This window comes from Peromyscus californicus, unplaced genomic scaffold (genome assembly GCF_007827085.1).
Source record: "Peromyscus californicus insignis strain IS unplaced genomic scaffold, ASM782708v3 Scaffold_6__1_contigs__length_162567912, whole genome shotgun sequence".
Classification (NCBI taxonomy): domain Eukaryota; kingdom Metazoa; phylum Chordata; class Mammalia; order Rodentia; family Cricetidae; genus Peromyscus; species Peromyscus californicus.
Window position 1 is genome coordinate 87,431,921 of NW_026294584.1, and position 19,588 is coordinate 87,451,508.

Below are 19,588 nucleotides of genomic sequence, written 5' to 3' on the forward strand. Positions count from 1 at the left end.
AAACATGATCCTTAAAGAGTGGAAATGGCATGGCGATTTTGCTGAGGGAATTACCTTGACCTTAATTCCCTTCAGTGAGCTTTCATGTGTGGTGTTTCATGGCAAACTGTCACATCACTAAACAGCTGGACCTTCACGATGTCTTTCTTCTTCACTGATGGTAGCTTACAGCTCCACCTGGAGACTTTGAAGAACTGAGGTCTTTATTTCCATCCCTAGATTTGACACAGTATCTTGCATCTTATAAGAGTAACATCAGCTCTCTGCATCCCAGGGTCGCCTGCCTGGTGCCACCCAGGCCAGGGGCTGGCGCCTGCCAGTCAGCCCTCCCTCACTTGGCTGCCAGGCTCCCCACTGCTTCCTCTAACTAAGCACCCCAGTTCCTTAAAGTAAGCTCTTCCTTCTTTGAATTTTTTTTCCGAGCCATGAACCCTGTGTGGGGAAAGAAGGAGAGACGCTGAAGTGTGATCTAGCTAGAAAAAGTCACCCCACGTGACTGCAGACACCCTCAGAGCTCAGCGTGGCTTTAAACAGTGGGAACAAACATGAGGGGCGACTTGCAAGGGCTGCAGCATCTCCAGGGCCATTTAGCCCTGCTCGCTTGCTCCCTCAGATTCCCTGCCCCAGCTGTGAAGCAGGCACAGGAAGAGTTACCGTGGAGGGTGACAGCTGGGCCTTAGGTCTGCTCACAATATACCAGATTAAATTTGAAACCTGAAACTGAACGCTTTGCCAGGACAGGGAATGGAATGAAATTTCACTCCTCTCCAAAGGAAACGTCTCAAGAAAAGATTTGGCAGCATGAGAGCACTGTGCACATGCTTCCAGCTTGCTTACAACCTCCTTCCCGTCAGGTAGAGAGAAGCTTCCCTGGGTCTCCTGGCACTTTGCAGATGTTCCTTTGCATTCTGGGTAATTTGTGAACCCATGTGCTGGGCATGTATCCTAGGGGTGAACTGGACCTTTGGGGCTCCAAAAATGACTGTTTATGACCACCAGAGCCAGAGTCTGTGGAGGTGAATAAGACAGTAGGGGGGCCCTTTGCTTCCCCCAGGTTGGCTTTAAGGCCCCCACGAGGGGTGGAGTGTCACCCGCTTGCTATTGGTGAGGACACAGGGTCGTGATAGGTTGCTTGCTTGGCTTTCTGGCTGACCCGGGGGAAGATGCCAGTCCACATGTAAGCCACTTTTCTCTGTAGTGTGGTCCTTTCCTGTGGCTGTAGAAGCTGCTGGGTCAAGGCTCGGCACATGAGCTGTCCAGATCAATGATTCAGTCTACTGGTTATGCTGCCTTGACACCACAAAGGGAACTCACTAGTGTCCTTATCTTAAGGGGCCACAGGGGCTGAGACTATCAGTCAGTTCCCCTCTTCCAAATGGAGTCAGTTCCCAAAATGCTGTCCAGATCAATGATTCAGTCTACTGGTTATGCTGCCTTGACACCACAAAGGGAACTCACTAGTGTCCTTATCTTAAGGGGCCACAGGGGCTGAGACTATCAGTCAGTTCCCCTCTTCCAAATGGAGTCAGTTCCCAAAATGCACACACTGTGCCCTTTATAGGCACTAGGTAACTTTTCAAGGCTATACTTTTAGAATATTTTAAATGTTTTCTACTGAAATGAGGGAAATATGTTCCCCTCAAGAATAGGTTTTACAAAAGTTAGATAATGACTGATAAGGTGGCTCCCTGTGTAAAAAGCATGGTTGCTACCGGGCCTGACAACCAGGCCATCCCTTATTCCCACATAGAGGAAGAAGTAAACTGACTCCCGTGAGTTGTCCCCAGACACCTCCCCCCACATACACACATAAGGCACATACACGTGTGTGCGCGCACACGCACACACGTATGCACACGGAATAAAGTGCAATAAAAAATAGAGTAAAAACAATAAGACTCGGAAAAACAGCTGAGGTAGTGTAAAACTACAACAGTAAGAATCTTTATGATATACTGACAGGTTTAAAGACAAGAGAAATTGCTAGAAATAGGTGTCCTGGGAAGTACAGGACCCCATGCCCCACATCTGCATGCACTCTTGTGCACACAAGAGGAAGCTGCATCGGAGCAGGTATGTGAGGCAGGCAAGGCTGCTGATCACAAAATAGAGAGCATGCAGATACGGGGCATCGCGTGGGGAGTCCTCGGGCCCCGCCTTCAGCCGCTGTTCTTTGTTGATAGCAGCCATTAGCTCCTGGGAAATGCACATGAACCAGCAAGTCTTGTGTGTCAGGACACTTGTTCCCTGATAACACTGGAGGTCATTTGTCTTCCAAACTGCCCAAAGCCGATTAACCCTACTGATAAACAAGACTGTTTCTTACCTGCTAGATAGAAAATATGAAGCTCTTTATTATTGTTGTGGTTAAAAAAAAAAACCAAAAACCAAAAACCAAGCTGGGCGGTGGTGGCGCACGCCTTTAATCCCAGCACTCAGGAGGCAGAGCCAGGCGGATCTCTGTGAGTTCGAGGCCAGCCTGGGCTACCAAGTGAGTTCCAGGAAAAGGCGCAAAGCTACACAGAGAAACCCTGTCTCGAAAAACCAAAAAAAAAAAAAAAAAAAACCAAAAACCACATAATACCCCATCTTAGCCTTTAGGGTAGAGTGTTAAACAATCGAAAGCCTTGCAGCATGCCAAGTAAACATACCACTGAGCTACATTACCAATCTCAAGTCAGTATGGTGAAACAGACCTCTAGAACTTCCTCGTGTGTGTGTGTGTACACACGTACATGTACCATAGCATAGTATGGAAGTCAGAGGACCGTCTTTGGGAAACTCTCCCCTTCCATCATGTGGGTCCCAGAGACTGAACTTGGGTCGTCAGGTTTGGCAGCAGCCACCTTGACCTATTGAGCCATCTTGCTGGCCCTCTAGAACTACTTTTCAGTGTGCAAAGCTGAAGCACCATGCCTACTAGACTCTTAGCCTCTCCATCTCCTCAGCCCCTGGCCCCCCCATCCTGCTTTTGCGTCTGTGGGTCTGACCACTTCACACACTGCAGGTAAGTGCGGTCTTCTTAGTGCTCATCTTCATGTGACTGGTTTGTCTCACTGGCATAATGAAATCAGTGCCCTTGTAGAGCTTCTGTCCTTGTCATGTGATGTGGCCCCTGGTCCCTTCCTGTTCCTGAGCAAAAACTAACCCTGAAAGGCAAATGTTCTGTATTACCAGATGGTAATCAACAAGGGAGGGCCTCCAGGCAAAACAGGCCTGAGTGTCTACGAAGTGTTATTTCTAACGTTGGAGAGGTTTTAAAGCCCATGTTGATCATCCCCTTTCAGAGAGCTCAGAGATACGCTCAGCAAGTCTTACAGAACGAGTGCCGGCCCAGGTTCGCGAAGAAAGCCATGGCTCGGTTATTTGAGCACAGATACAGCATGAACTTGGAGCCTTTTGTGCAGAAGGTGCCCAGGGCCAGTGAAGCCGAGCTCAAGTATGACCCTCCTTTTGGATTCCGGAAGTTCTCCAGTAAAGTCCAGAGCCTCTTGGATTTGCTGCCTGAGCATGACTTTCCTGAACACTTGAGAGCCAGACGCTGCCAGCGCTGCGTGGTTATCGGGAACGGGGGCATCCTACATGGGCTGGAGCTGGGCCACGCCCTCAACCAGTTCGACGTGGTAATAAGGTATCCGCTCTCCAAGCCAGCCTTTGTCTAGACTTTGGTCTTGCACTCTGGGCCAATGCAGCTCTGGGGACAGAGAGGAACCCTGGAAGCTCTTGGGGTCTTGAAACGAAACCACAAATGGCCAGGTGTCCCAAACTATTTATTAGTTATCCTAGATTCAAGGAGTATGCTGTGGGCTGGAGTTTCTTGCTAAGCCTTCCAGAAGAGGGAGGTTTGGAAGGATGGGAGGGCTCGGTAAACAGCACTGTTAGTTAGGCAGGGACTCAGGATGGTACAGGACGAGAGGATGATGGGGGACACCTGGCTGGGAGCAGGGTGTAGGGATGGTGAGCCCTGGGAGGCAGGCCTGGCAAGGATAGACAGCCTCTAGGGTAGTTAGAACTCACCACAAGCAGTAGACAGCCATCCTAGAGTTCTCTGACATACCTAACTCTTCAAAGCGGGCTTTGTTCATTTGCTTGTTTGTTTGGATTGTGGATTTTGGTTTTTTTGAAACAGGGTCTCTCTAAATAGCTCTGACTGTCCAGGAACTCACTCTGTAGACCAGGTTGGCCCTGAACTCCCAAGTGCTGGGAATAAAGGCATGCTCCACTATTGTGCTTAGAAGTTCTTTTCTTAGGTTAGGGTGTCGCTGAATGGTAGAACTCTTGCTTACAATACACAAGGCCCTGGAGTCTTGATAGCGCAGGAAGGAAACAGGGTTTCCAATGATAAATGTAAAATGTACCCGTTATTAGGGAGAAAACAACAGCTCCGCATAGCATGAGTAAGCAGCCACTGCTGATTTGCTGTGCTGCCTCTCACTATTGCTCTGGACATGTGCTTGCATCTGAGTTTCTATCTCTCTAAAGATTGATTTTGGTTTTATTTGTGTGTGTATATGCACATGCATGCAAGTGCCCATGGAGACCAGAAGAGGACATCAGAAGTTATAGGCTCTTGTAAGCCACCTAATATGGGTGCTAGGAACTAAATTGTGGTTCTCTGGAAGAGCAGCAAGTGCTTTTAACCAATAGGCCATCTCCCTAGCCCTGCTTTACAGAGTATTTTGAACTTACATTTATGATTAGTTTCTGAAGTCATATCTTAGAACTCCTTTAGAAGAAGATAAATTGTTTGGTGACCCTCTTGCCAGACATTAGAATGTATCCATTTTTTTACTTTTTATTATGGAACTGCTTTGCTTGCGTATTTTTATCCACATGTCTTTTTGTCCGGCTCTGATTAGTTCCTTAGACAAGTTGTTTAGAGTAGAATCGATGTCTTATAGGCCTGGGTCTGTTTTTCCTACCCTTGGTACACTGTGGTAAATTAACCACAAGAGAATGGGAACAGAGCCTAGGGATGAAGGTGTGACATGCATGGTTGGGGGTCACACACAGAAAGTAGAAACAGTCACAGAGGCCTGGATCTGAGCGACATATTGAAGAGTAATTGACAGCCCCTTTTAATGGTTTGAAAACTAATGTCAAGTGATACCAAGATTTCTACTTCAGGAGCCTTCAAGGGCAGGGAGGCGTCTGTGTACCAGGAATAGTGACAGGTCCTTGGAGACTGATTAGAAAGATTGGTTGAGAAGCAATTTTATTTTCATAATTTTGTGGGAATAGTACAAATAATTCCCATTTACCTTCTCCCAGATTCCCTGGTTGACCACACTTCATTCATCCATTTGCTTATTTTCCCTATATCCATACAGATGTTTCTTAGCTTTTGCGGAGGCTTCCATCTGCACACCCAGCATACATTTCCATCAGGAATGCATTAAGCGGACAAGAGAGGTAGCTCAATGCATAAGGCTCTTGCTGTGGGACTGGAGTTCAGGTCTCCAGTGCCTGAGTAAATGCCATGCAGGTGTGACGGCCCACCTGTAAATTTCGTGTTCATGAATTCCAGGCTCAGAAGGCAGAGGCAGGGGATCCCGTGGGCAGCCTGGTTAACTAGCCATACTGGTCAGTATGACTTCAGTAGAGAGAGCTTGTTTCAAGTTGGAGAGCATTTGAGGAAGACTCCCCATGTCAACCCATTCATGCATATAAGGAGAAGGGAGGAGTGGGGATACACTGACTCCCCCTAACTTACTTGACAGCTTAGTATAGAATGCCAGGCATTCCCCTCATTGTCCACATGGCTATCACTCTGTGGAATCCTAAAAAGTTTCACACCCCAAATGTTACCAGCCCAGGAAAAGAACAAAATCCCAAGTTCAGAATTAGGTTTCTGTCAAATGCACATTGCTTTGAACCATCACAAAGTTGAAAGATTTGAAGTCGAGCGGTTGAAAGTCAGGTAACAGCTGTACTGTTGCTCTCTGCTGACCCCTTTTTGAAAGCTGCATATAGCAAGCCCTGAGAACTTGAGTATGCTTCTCTTGAGAACAGGAAAACAACACTCAGGATCAGAAAGTTAACATAATAAATTAGTAAATTGTATCTAATCTACAACTTTATCTATTTATAGCAATGATGCCCTTCTTTTTCAAAGCAGAAAAAAGAAAACATCTGGCCAGTGGCATGCTTGGGCATTTAATTGTGCTGTTGCATAGCCTGTTTTAATAACCAGGGAACTAGGTGTTTAAGGTCTGGAAGAGGAAGTAGCATGAGATAGAAAGGCTAGACACAGGTGTGTCTGACGTTTTTATGAGATTTCAGAAGACATTAACTAGCCAGGCACAATGGCATAGCTCTGAAACCCCAAGTACTCAGGAGACTTTGGAGTTCTGGCAAGAACTCTTAATTATCTGAGCAAACAGGAGATTTTTGAAGAAAGTAATATCCAGGAAAGCCCCAAATATTAGGTTTGACTACGCTTGAAATACTAGGACATAACAGAACTGCTTAAGTTGACAGTCTAGGGTGTCCCATCATGGGCTTCAGACTGCATTCAGCCAGTGCCCTGAAGGACAGCCAGCACTGTGTAGAGCACCGAGGCCCTGGGAGGGACACCTACTCCAACAGTGTCCCGATTCATGGAGGACATGGCATAGGGAATTGGGATGTCACATGGTGTGACAAGATGATTAATGACTTCCTTTGTCAATTGTTCTTTTTTGTTTGACTAGGTTAAACAGTGCACCAGTTGAAGGCTATTCTGAACATGTTGGAAATAAAACTACCATAAGGATGACTTACCCAGAGGGTGCGCCACTGTCGGATGTGGAATACTACGCCAATGACTTGTTTGTTACCGTTTTATTTAAGAGTGTTGATTTTAAGTGGCTTCAAGCAATGGTAAAAAATGAAACCCTGGTAAGCACTCAGAATTCTTCTGGAAATCCAGCATTGGTTAAAAAAAAAAAAGTGAGGGCATCTTGAATTGCAACAGTCTGTAGAGGGCTTGCCTAGCATGCATGAGGTCTGGGTTCAATCCCCAGCACACATAAAACTGGCTAACAGGGTACACACCTATGGTCTCAGCACTTGGGAGGTGGAGCAGGAGGGTAAACCTCTAGGACATCCTCATCTCTATAGAGTTTGAGGCCAGCCTGGGCTACACGAGACCCTGTCTTAGAAACAAGTAAATAGACCAAAACTAGAAGAAGAATTTTATGTGAAAATGGTGATCATTACTAAGAGAGTATCAGCTTTAGACTACACTCTCTATTCTGACGTTGATTACCTTGTTCTCCAGACATGGACTTGAATGACTTGTAGTTAGTTCAAGAAGTGAGATTTGCCTGGATGAATGTAAACTGTGCTGAAGATTATACACATAATAATCCCAAAGATGTTCTCCAAAATGCTGCAGGACATATTTACTCATTGGAGTAAATAAGTCCAAAGCATTGTGGAAGGGCAGAGGCTTCCACTTGGTCAAGTTCCTCTTGTCGATCTTCCCAGTAATCAACTAATGCTACTTTGTAGTTCTGTCCATGAAAGTGAAATAATTTTCAGAGCTCAGTTACCAAGCTGATCACAAGTAGTTATCTCCAAAACTAACAAGATAGGGTCCACGGAGATGACTCAGAAGGTAAAGGTGCCTGCCTCCATGCCTGACAACCAGCTTCAGTCCCTAGGAGCTCTGCAGTGGAAAGAGAGAAATGATTCCCAGAGATCACCCTCCGCACACATGCAATACATGGTTAAAATCCACATTTTTTTAAACTAGTAGGCCATTCTACATCATGGAGCAGTTTATATGTCCAGAACCTGATTCTCTGTGGATTATTGTAACCTTCTGGATTTTCTGTTGTATAGAATTTCTGATGGGAAAATGAAGTGACTTATAGTCATTTGCTAAGCATCTTTATGAGACTAGGAAATAAAGTCAGTGGGAAGTGGGTATGAGGTGAGAACCATCCAGCAAGGCACTCACAGCACTTACCACCCTTAAATCGAGCCTGTTAACTGGCCTTCCCTGGGAACATGGTGGCTGTAGACTGTAAAAGAGACGCCCTGGCTCAGGTCATTCTTGGGGAATTTCTTTCTCAAGCTGGTTCTGTGGTTTCTGTTCAGGTCCACACCACCTTTGTAAATTGCAAGTTTCAGGGTTACATTATTGGGTAGAAGTACTGGATTTCTGTGCATTTAGATGACTGCACTCTAGGGTGTAGGGTCCAAGGCCAGTTGGAGTTGTGCCCATGACCTTAGCATGATTAGCAGTGAATGCCTTCTCACCCTCCAGTGACAGGATAACGTCATTAATCATCCCTAATGATTGCTTGCCTTCTTTCCTCAGCCATTTTGGGTTCGGCTCTTCTTCTGGAAGCAGGTGGCAGAAAAAATCCCACTCCAGGCAAAACACTTCAGGATTTTGAACCCAGTTATCATCAAAGAAACTGCCTTTGACATCCTTCAGTACTCGGAGCCTCAGTTGAGATTCTGGGGCCAAGATAAGGTATTTTTGTTACTACTCAATTACCTGTTCTCTGTGTACAAGAAAAATGTTTAAGTTTTGTGTGGGCTCATCTTATACCCCTAGAAACATCTCTAGCAGGGAAACCTACTTATTGACTAGACAAGTCCATTATCATTACACCCTTGGAGCCTTGGTGCCAGGGCTCCTTGTGGTTTAATTAGCCTTCTTCCTAGGTGTACTCTTTAGTATAGTGACACTTACGTTACCGAGATGTTAATTAAGGTATCTTTGCCCCAGGCTACATTCAACTGCCAGACACTAAGAGGCACTTTGTTAATCTAAAAAGGTTCTGTATATTTTATCTCTACAAGATACTAAGAATTGGTATTTACCAACACTTTACAAATGATGGTGAATGAAGTCAGACCTCTAAGACAGTGCTTTTCGGTTTGGCCCCACCCCAGACTTTCAGACTTCATTGATCAGTGTTGTAGTCTGTACATGGAGATTTTCAAAATTACCCAGATGATTTACTTTTCAGCCTAACTTGAGAACCTTTGTGTTCTAGGTTTCCATTGAGTGGGTTGTTAACCTGCAATTAGCATGTGCTGCCAGAAGGGGGTGGTGTGGAGAATGCTTTTATTGTAACTTGACCCATGTCTTTAAAACTTTTAAGACCTGTAGAGAAAGCCTTCTTAAACAAGATTTAGCACGTGTATGACCAAGTAAACATGTTCAAAATATTGAGCTAAAACAAAAAAATGAGCCTAAATAAATAAAAAAGGTTGGAGCTGGAGACATGGCTAAGCACTTACAGCTAAGAGCACTGACTGCTCTTCCAGAGGACCTGAGTTCTGTTCCCAGCACTTACATCAGGTGGCTCCCACTATCTGTAACTCCAGTTCCAGGGCATCTGATACCCTCCTCTGGCCTCTTTAGGTACACACACACAGATCGAGAGAGCAAGAGCAAGGGTGGGGGGGGAGGGGGAGAGGGAGAGAGAGAGAGAGAGAGAGAACATACATTCGTACATACACACAAATAATAAAGAAATAAAAATCTTTTTAAATGATAAGAATTACCTTGGTTGGGCACTGTGGTATACCCACCATCCCAGTGCACAGGAAGTTAAGGCAGGTAGGTTCAAGGCCAGACTCAGCTACATAGTGAAACCTCACTTCAAAAAGAATGAGCCGGGCGGTGGTGGCACACGCCTTTAATCCCAGCACTCGGGAGGCAGAGCCAGGTGGATCTCTGTGAGTTCGAGGCCAGCCTGGACTACTAAGTGAGTTCCAGAAAAGGCGCAAAGCTACACAGAGAAACCCTGTCTCGAAAAACCAAAAAAAAAAAAAAGAATGAATTTTCTTTTACTTTTGGAGCAAACCTTGATTATAAGAAAATTAGAGGATTCTCCACTATTACGTAGTTTAGAATGTTCACCATGGCATTGGGTAGCAAAAGGCTGAAGAAAACATAGCCTGGGTGTCACACTAAAAGGTTTTAGGAGCTGGGGCTGTAATTCAGTTGATAGAGTGCTTGATCAGCATTAATGAACCCCTGAATTGGATCCCCAGAACCACACAGACTAGACATGGTGGTACATGTCCGTAATCCCAGCACCCAGGAGGTGGAGGCAGGAGTATCAAAATGTAAGGTTATTCTCTATTTCATGGCAAGTTCAAAGCCAGCCTAGGTCTGCTCTGAAAATCTCCACATCAGAGACTTCTTGTGCTTATGCCCTTCCGTCATGTGGAGAAGTTTTATGGGCCTCAGGACTGTTTGGTACAAATAATGAGATTCTAGTCCTTTTTTTTTTTTTTTTTAAATTACATTCATGTATTTGGTTTTGTGTGTGTGTGTGTGTGTGTGTGTGTGTGTGTGTGTGTGTGTGTGTGTGTGTGTAAGTCAGAGGACAACTTGCAGGAGTCAGTTCTCTCCTTCCACCTTGTTGGTCTTGGGAACTGAACGTAGCTCATCAGGTTTGGCTGCAGGCATCTTTACCTGCTAAGCCGTCTCGGCCCCCTCTTCATGCATTGCTTCCCTGAGCAGCTGATTGCACATACATTTGCACAGTCACTGCTCGTGAGTCCCCAGCTGATTGCACATACATTTGCACAGGCACTGCTCGTGAGTCCCCAGCTGATTGCACATACATTTGCACAGGCACTGCTCGTGGGTCCCCTGTGTGCTCCAGGCTGCACTCTGCATGGCCACAGCAGGGAGGTGTCCTCGGCATTCATCCCTCTTGGCCTCTGTTCACAAGCATGCAGACTGACTGTGATGACCCTTTTTAACAGTGAGGTTGACTTTGAGAAGTGGATACCCATAGAGCAGGAAGCATTTTAGAAGGAATGATGAGCTCCTGGGAGCATCCCTGACCCCACCAGGATCTATGAGCTCTGTGGGGCTCTTGTTCCAGTTTCCAGAAGATGAGTATTGATGGAAGCCACAGGCTTCACTAAGATGAGAGAAACATCTGCATGTTAAAAGTTATTCAGAAGTTCAGCTTGGATATCCTGAATCTGAAAATCAAAAACTCTTTGAAGGTAGATACACTAAAAATACTGTATAAAATTATAGTACATGTATAAGGCGTGCATGAAACACAAGAGAGTGTCAGTACATGTGAGTCCTAGTCCCAGGATGTCTTACTGTGTATGAACAAGTACTCCAGAAATATGTGAAACATTTCTGGGCTCACATATTCCAGATACAGGAAATAGCCTGCAGCTGGATCAACGGCAACCTTAGAGAGGACTGTCAGCCACAGGCCGTCTGGACTTGTCTCATGGTGCTGTCTTTACCCAAAACTCGAATGAAGATCTAGAAAGATTGTGCCAGGCTCGCACATCCCAGGGGGCATGGCAAGATGCTAGGCAGACAGAGAGTGCCAACAGTGAGAAGCCAAAATGGGCTGAGCTCTGGGCCTGCTAGGCCAGAGTTAGCTGAATCTGTTTGGAAAGGAGTAGATGTAGCCAGGGCGAGTGACATGTGTAATCCAGCACTCCAGAGGCTGAAGCAGGAGGTCATGGGGTAGAAGTCAGCTTGGGTCAGATGGCAAGACCCTCTTTAAAAAAAAATCAGACTGGGATGAAAGTTGTCCTCTGTCCTCCAAGTGTGCGTGCGTGCACACACGCACACACACACACACATACACACCTCTTAAAAATATAAAAAGACAAGTTAGTTAATTAAAATTTAAAAATCAAGGAAGAACAAATGTCCTTAATTCAGGTCTGACTTAGCTGCTGTGTATATAAAAATGGTCTAGGAACAGCAAATGGTTAACATTAAGTAGGGATGTGGGAGAAAAGAGAATTTAATAAGGGAGAGTGTGTCCCACAGGAGGGTTGGGCTCTAGAAACCATGCCCTGGGAAGGACCACGGAGAGTCTCTCTGAAGGAGACCTGATAGATCCTTACAACATACATACAAGTAACACACAGACCCAGCAGGGTATATTTAGGAATATATATGTGTATACGTATACATATATGCATGCATGAAAAAGAAGAGGCTGTGAATTTGCAGGAGAGCAGGGAAGGGTGTGTGAGAGAGTTTGTTGTAATTGTTATAATTTCAAAAATTAAAAAATGGCTGAGTGTAGTGGTGCACACCTTTAATCCCAGCACTTGGTAGGCTGAGGCAGGTAGATCTCTGTGAGTTCCAGCACAGCCAGGGCTACGTAGTGAAATTCTGTTTAGAAAAAATAAAATTAAAAAAGAATTAAAGTATTTTTTTTAAATGAAATAATCGGTCTGTGTTCTTTTCAGAATATTCCCACGATGGGCGCCATTGCTATTGTCTTAGCCACACATCTGTGTGATGAAGTCAGCTTGGCAGGCTTTGGATATGACCTCAGTCGACCCAGGATTCCTCTACATTACTTCAACAGTCAGTGCATGGGCGCCATGAACTCGCAAGCCATGCACAATGTGGCCACAGAGACCGAGTTCCTCCTGAAGTTGATCAAGGAGGGTGTGGTAAAGGACCTCAGTGGGGGCATCCACTGTGAATTTTGAGCACAACAAACCTCAGTTAGAAATGCAGAGAACTGTGGTGAACAACCCCCACTTGCATTTCAGCCTGCAACTGCTTTGATGTGCAGCTGCTGTTTTTAAACTTTTAATTAAAAAAGAAAACAAAAACAAAACACAAAAAAAGGAACAACAAAAAGGTTTAACTCTCCCCACTTCTTTGCCCTATTTATTTGAAGTCTGTGTTGGGTTTTGCACATTTTTATAAGTTAATTTTAAGAATGGGATTGGAAAGACTTTTCAAAGAGAATCATATGGAATGATACTTTATTGTATTTTAAGGAAATAATTTAATTTGCAGAAATGACGCATGTCATCTGCACAATGAGTAGCAGGTGATGGGGTGGGAGGAGAGGGCCTTTGTCCCTTGGATGATGGCCCTGGTGCCCGATTCTGGATTCTGCTGCTCTGTTTAGTCGAACTGATGGCAGAGAAACTTCCTGCTTCCTGGACGAAGGGCTTACTCATTACCACTGGCAGGGGCAGGAGGTTGGAGGCCGCTAGACAAGTTCATAACCCCTTTCTGCGGTCCTTCTTCTGCCAGAAAAGTCACAGCAGCCAGCAGGAGCGAGCAGCGGCCTGGAGGGTGCTGGTCGGTGAGCCGCTGTTTGCTGCTCACTGTGATGTTGCCTCAGGCTGCAGAAGCTGTGTCTTCCCACACTGTCAGGACACTTTTCAACTCGAGAGAATTTTTTTTCTGCCCTTTCAAAGCACTTAAGACACTGTTTGTCTGAGGCAGCACACTGAAACTGTGACAAAGCCTCAGTTATCCAGAGCCATGGGGAACGAGCCCTTTCCATGGATGATCACATTTCTGAAGCACTGGAGTAAAATCCTCCCATTGTTAGAACTTGCTCATTTAAAAAAAAAAAAAAAGATTTTTCAAATGCCTGACAGTGTATACCAAGCAATGTCAAAAAAAAAAAAAAGGAAATAATAAAAGCTTTTGAGGAACCTCTGTGATCTAGTTATTTTGAGTGTTAGTTCTGTCATTCGTTCATTTTTAGAGAAATCTCTTTGCTAAATGGAAACCTCATCCTGGATGCCGCATCATGAGGGAAGAGTTAGGGCGCCTCACTCTCCCAGCTGTTTGATCCAAGTCAAGGGGCCCCTCTGGAGAGGTGATGGGTGTCTTAGTTACTTTTCAACACTGACAAAATTCCATGACCAAGGCAACTTATTCAAAGAAAGCATTTAATTTGGGGTTTGGGGTTCCAGAGGGTGAGTCCATGACCATCATGATGAAGAACGTGGGAGCAGGCAGGCAAGCATGGCACTGGATCAGTAGCAGAGAGCTCATACCTTGATCCACAGACATGAGGCAGAGAGCGCTAACTGGGAAAGGGGGCTTTTGGAACCTCAAAGCCCACTCCAAGTGACACACCTCCAACAAGGCCACAGCCCCTAATCCTTCCCAAACAGTTCGGCCGACGGGAGACCAAGCATTCAAATAATGAGCTTATGGGGACCGTCCCCATGCAGACACCACTGCAGTTAGCCGCTGCCTCGCCCCCAAGCTCTAGCTTGTCTTTAGTAGCCTGGCGTCAGAAGTTGTGTCCGTCTGCCATGCCTTTGTTCCCTAGTCCCTCCTCGCCCATGCTGTCTGGCGCCTCCCTCAGTTCACTCCCCTGCCCTGCAGCCCCTGGGGAAACTTGTCCCCAGTGCAGGAACGGGGAAAGGGAACAAGTCATGGCTGTCAACACAAAATCCCATCTCCTCCAGGACTGTAGGCTGAAGCCCAAGAGAACTGCAGAGCAAAATTGTATTTCTCTCTCCTTTGGTCTCCTGGCTTCTACTTTGGAAGAACTGTTTGCATATATGACTGTTTCTCAACGCACAGTTCTATGGACTTACTTGAAAACACTCTCGCTCAGATACCACACAGCCCCCCCCCCCCCACCCCTACACTCAGGGCAAGGAAGCCAGATGTATATGGGCTGGTGAGATGGCTCAGCAGGTAAAGGTGTGTGCTGCCAAGCCTGGACCTGAGTTCAATCCCCAGGGCCACATAATGGGAGTAGAAGACCAACTCCTTTGCAGTCAAGGAAGTAGAGGAGATGAATGCTGCCACTCAGCTAGCTTTTGTTTTTATGCATCCCAGGACCTATCCCATGGAATGGCTTTACCTACAGTTAAGGTGACTCTTCCTACCTCAACCCACTCTAGAAAAGCCCTCAGACATGCCCAGCTGTCTCTCTAAGGTTATTCTAGAGCCTGTCAAGGTGATAATATTATCAACCACATATGTGTGTGTGTGTATATGTATTGTGGTAGTTTGAGTAAAAATGCCCCCATAGGCCTGTAGGGAGTGGCACTATTAGGAGGTGTGGCCTTGTTGGAGGAAGTGTGTCACTAGGGGATGGACTCAGGTCTCAGAAGCCCAAGCCTGGCAAGTGTGTCACTGTTACTTCCTGCTGCCTGAGGATCCAGATGTAGAACTCTCAGCTCCCTCTCCAGCACCATGTCTGCCTGCATGCTGCCATGCTTCCCACCATGACAATAATGGACTAAACCTCTGAACTGTAAGCCAGTCCCAATTAAAAGTATTACTTTATAAAGAGTTTCTATGGTCTGTGGGGCAGCGGTGAAGCTTGCCTTTAATCCCAGCACTGGGGAGGCCGAGGCAGGTGGATCTCTGTGAGTTCGAGGCCAGCCTGGTCTACAGAGTTCCAGGATAAGCTCCAAAGCTACACAGAGAAACCCTGTCTCGAAAAAAGCAAAAAAAAAAAAAAAAAAAAAAAAAAAGTTGCCATGGTCATGGTGTCTGGGGCGGCTACCCACCAACCCCACAGTTCCCCAGAATTTTCTTGAGTGAGAGTAGCAGGAAATATTAAAAGGATTTAAAGTGTAGAGATAAACAGATAGAAAATACAGGATAGCCTCGAGAGGGCCTGGAACCTATTCCAACATTTCTGGCTCTGCCCTAGGGTATTTATAGAGACACCAAGGGGTGGAGCAAAAGACCTCCTCCCCCAGCACAGCCAAGTGCAGACCATCCCAGACACCTGCACTCAGGCCCGTGGTCTAATCATCCTCTCTATGCGGACCTGCTGGGTAAAGGCACGAGGAACCTGAAAATAGGCTCCCACAGTGGTTTCTCTTCACAGCAATAGAAACCCCAAGACGTAAATACATCTCTCTATATATATTTTAATTTTTGAGAATTTCATATGTAAATACATGGTTTTTACATCATTACCTCTCTTCTCCCCTCCAATCCTTTCTGTGGCCCCTCCACTACCCCCTCTCAAATTCATTAGTTCTATAATTATTGTTAAATACGTATATGTATATATGTATGTACATGGTGTGTTGTGTGTATATGTTGCCCTATACACATGATCTTAGGGCTGACCACTTCAGGATTGGAAAACCTACCAGGACTCTCATTCCTGTCAACAGCCATTGATTGCTTGTAGCTCTTCATCTATTGATGAGGGCTTCTGAAATTCTCCCTCTACACGTTGGCATGTTGACTGGTGTGGTCTTGTACAGGCAGCCATGTCAAGATTTTGTGGGTGCAGTCTCCCTGTCATGTCTAGAAGATAATATTGAAGTAGATAGCCTAGTCCTGTGGATCTTACAGTCTTACTGCCCCCTTTCTGCAATGTACCCTGAGCCTTGGTGGCTTTTTCACCTCATTTTGGCCTGGTGGGGATCTCTACAAAAGCTTTCATTTGCTGCAAAGAAACTTTTTTTTTTTTTTTTTTTTTTTTTTTGGTCCTGAGCTGAGGACCAAACCCAGGGCCTTGCACTTGCTAGGCAAGCGCTCTATCACTGAGCTAAATCCCCAACCCCACAAAGAAGCTTATTTAATGGGAGGTGAGAGCTGCACCCAGGTAGGGGTGTAAGGCTAAGTATTTAGAATACAGTTGGAAGATAGATTGATTTAGCAAGATGGCAGTAGTAGGTTCTCATCTAGGGGTTTATGACCTCTCCAGCAGTGGGTTCTTGGCTAGGCTTATGGTAGTAAGCATGAGTTTCTTTGTCCTGAGGGGGCCTTCCATCTAATTAGACAGCCGTTGGTTGCCCCCACCATGTAAGTGCCATGGTTTCACCAACAGGGTGTCTTGCTGGGCTGGTCATTGGGGTTCTTCAGCTTTACAGGTGGATAGGACTGTTAATAACTTCTCTCCCTTAGCTCACATAACACCTTCCTTCAAGTAGGAGGCTTCCAAGTCAGGACCCACTTGCTTCCTCCAAGTCCCGTGAGAGAAGTGTGTGATGTCTCCAGCAATAAGCTCTTTTAAGTTCTGGGAGGGAACCAGGAGCAACTTGTTATGTAAAGCTGGCTGGGAACTTGTGAAGGCAGCTTGGTTCAAGTGGTGGCAACCTTCTCACAGGTTGAACAGGCTTCCCCGGGCTTCTGGGAACAGGGACATGCAAGCCTGCGCCGGATTATACATGATGTACTTTTCTCATAACTGCGACAAAAGACCAAAGGTAAGTGAGGATCATTTCAGCTCTCAGGCATGGCAGCTGGAGCCGCTGTCTGCTGATGGAAATCTGCAGGGCAGCTTCTTTATAGATCAGGAAGGACAGAGGATTAGACGCAGGGCCTGTCTATAATCATCAAGGTCTGACCGTAGCCTGTGTCCACCAGCAAGGCCTGACTTTGCACAAATTCCATGATCCACAAAATGGTGCCACCAGCTGGGGCCATCCAAAGGGTTAACAGCTTCTGTTCACTTTCAGACCTCGTCCTGGTACCGTGCGCCCTCCACATTGTCCCTGTGGTATCTGCATGGTTTCTGCTCCTCTTCAACTTTACTTCCTCACAGACAGTAAGCAAATGCCCTAGAGAAATAAAAAGCCTTGATGGAGTCCACAGGCTAATAGGAGTTGTTGTGAAAGTGTCTTCAAGAGCATTTAATCAGCAGTGTGTGTGTGTGTGTGTGTGTGTGTGTGTGTGTGTGTGTGTGTGTGTTTCTTTGATCAGGTGCATGTGGAGATCAGAAACCAGCCTCAGGTAGTGTTTCCTCAGAAACTTGCTATGCACCTTTTAATTTTTGAGAATTGCCAAGGAGGTCAGACTGGCAGGCCGATGAGCCTCTGGAATCTATCCACCTGATTTAATTACTCTTTGAACACTGTGACCAAGGCAGCTTACAGAAGAAAGGGTTTGTTTTGGAATAAGAGTCTGTCATGGTGGAGCGAGGCAGCAGGGAGCAAGCTGGAAACAGCAGCTGAGGGAAGGCTCCTCTCTAAACTGCAAGCGGGAAACAGAACTGGCCCTACCCGCAGTGATATACTCCTTCATCGAGGCACCACCATCTAGACCTACCCAAACAGCATCAGCAGCTGGGGATGAGGTATTCAAATGCCCAAGACTGGGGGACATTCCGTTCATACACACCACACTACCTGTCCTTGCCTTCCCAGCACTGGGATTATAAGTGTGCACCACCACACCTGGCTTTTTTCACATGGGTTCTTGCGGGGAGGGGGCTCAACCATGCTTATGCAGTAAAAACTTCACTGATGAACCATCTTCTCAAGCCCCAACACTTCAGCATTTTAGAGTGGAAATTCTCTGCTTTGCTTTCAAGTATACCCCTGCCCTGACCCCCACTTTACCCCACCCCCATACACATGCACATACCTGTTTGTCAGGGAACAGACCTTCAGTAGGGTATCATAAGGTTGACTTCCAGTAACAGAAATCACACCATCACCTTAAAGACAGCATTCAAGGCACACACAGGTGTGTCTCTGCTCACACACATGGAATTACTGGTGTTTGAGCAACTTAGGAGGGCTAGATGTGGTCTGTCTATTCATATGCTTCTGGAACTGTGAGCTATGGGAATGTTGAGTGAATTTTACTCACTTTGGTTTTACCTACAGAGACTGTACTCCTCCTTAAATGGAATATAGAAAGTTCTGGGATGAGTATGGGGTGATGTATGTATTTGGACAAGCTCAGACCTTATAAAATCATGTCATGTATGTAGGCCTCTTGCTTTCTTCTTCATGTTTCTCTTGTGTCACACATCAAAAGGCCAAGTCTGTCTGTTTTCATAGACCATGGCGGGGCAGTGTGTCCTTATTTGTTGGGCCCAGATTGGACTGTTTTTGCTGAATGATGGATGACTTCTTGGTCACCAATGGTTTGACTGGCAGTTATGAGCCTAGTTACTGCAACAACAAAAGGCAATTGTTAAGGCCAAGCATCCCTTTGTTTTAGCAACCTTCCAGTCCTTTGGTCCCTTACTAGATACCAAAGGGATTAAAGAATTTGCCCTTTTACTATCTCAAGAGAACATTTGAGACCAGCATTGTAGAAAAAGTAAGGAATGTGACTTGAACTCTCCCTTGTCAGAGTCACATCATCCAAATTTGGGGTGTGTGTGTGTGTGTGTGTGTGTGTGTGTGTGTCTGTGTGTGTGTGTCTGTGTGTGTGTGTGTGTGTGTGTCTGTGTGCACACACATCGGTACATTCAGGGGGTGTGAACATACACAAGCACCCCTTCCTCTGGAGGATGAGACATCATTGTCCAACCTTCTGTTTATTAACTCCTGTTCCGCCATCCAAGGTCGTTTTACAGATCATGAATTTGTGTTCATGAACAAAGGACTTAACGTGGCTGGAGATGACCCTGACCTGCAACTAACACTCAGGGGAAGACTAAACAAAATCAGGAAGGAGGCCATTCATTAGACATACATGCACAGATGTTTTTGACCCTGTTCTCCACAGGGAAAGTGCAGGCTTAACCGTTTAATTCGCATTGTCTGAATAAGATTTTTGCTAATTCCCAATATTAAGAAATTGCAATCTCGGGTTGTGGTGGTGCACGCCTTTAATCCCAGCACTCAGGAGGTAGAGGCAGGCAGATCTCTGAGAGCAGTCTACAAAGTGAGCTAGTTCCAGGACAGCCAGGGCTACACAGAGGAACTTTGTTCAGAAAACCAAAGAGAGAGACAGAGACAGAGACAGAGACAGAGACAGAGACAGAGAGAGAAACATTATTTAGTATAATGATATGATACAAAGGCTAAACAATGTGCTTTTAGTTTTCTAAAAAGCAGATTTGGGCCTAGCGATGTCACTCAGTTGATAGTACTTGCTTAGCATGCACAAAGCCCTGGGTTCAACCCTTAACATAAACTGGGCAGAGTG

The 19,588-nt window shown here is 45.8% G+C and overlaps 1 protein-coding gene across 4 annotated transcripts in view; it reads left to right on the forward strand.

The window, feature by feature from the left end:
* The window catches only part of St3gal5 (ST3 beta-galactoside alpha-2,3-sialyltransferase 5), a 59,460-nt gene extending 46,040 nt beyond the window's left edge, over positions 1–13,420 (forward strand). For all 4 annotated transcript variants that reach the window (XM_052720295.1, XM_052720297.1, XM_052720298.1 and 1 more), the window contains 4 exons: positions 3,288–3,631; positions 6,693–6,879; positions 8,309–8,467; positions 12,202–13,420. In XM_052720295.1, the coding sequence (XP_052576255.1) occupies positions 3,288–3,631; positions 6,693–6,879; positions 8,309–8,467; positions 12,202–12,450 (939 nt within the window). In that variant the 3' untranslated portion in view covers positions 12,451–13,420. The remainder of the gene's footprint in view (positions 1–3,287; positions 3,632–6,692; positions 6,880–8,308; positions 8,468–12,201) is intronic.
* The last annotated feature ends 6,168 nt before the right edge of the window (positions 13,421–19,588 follow it).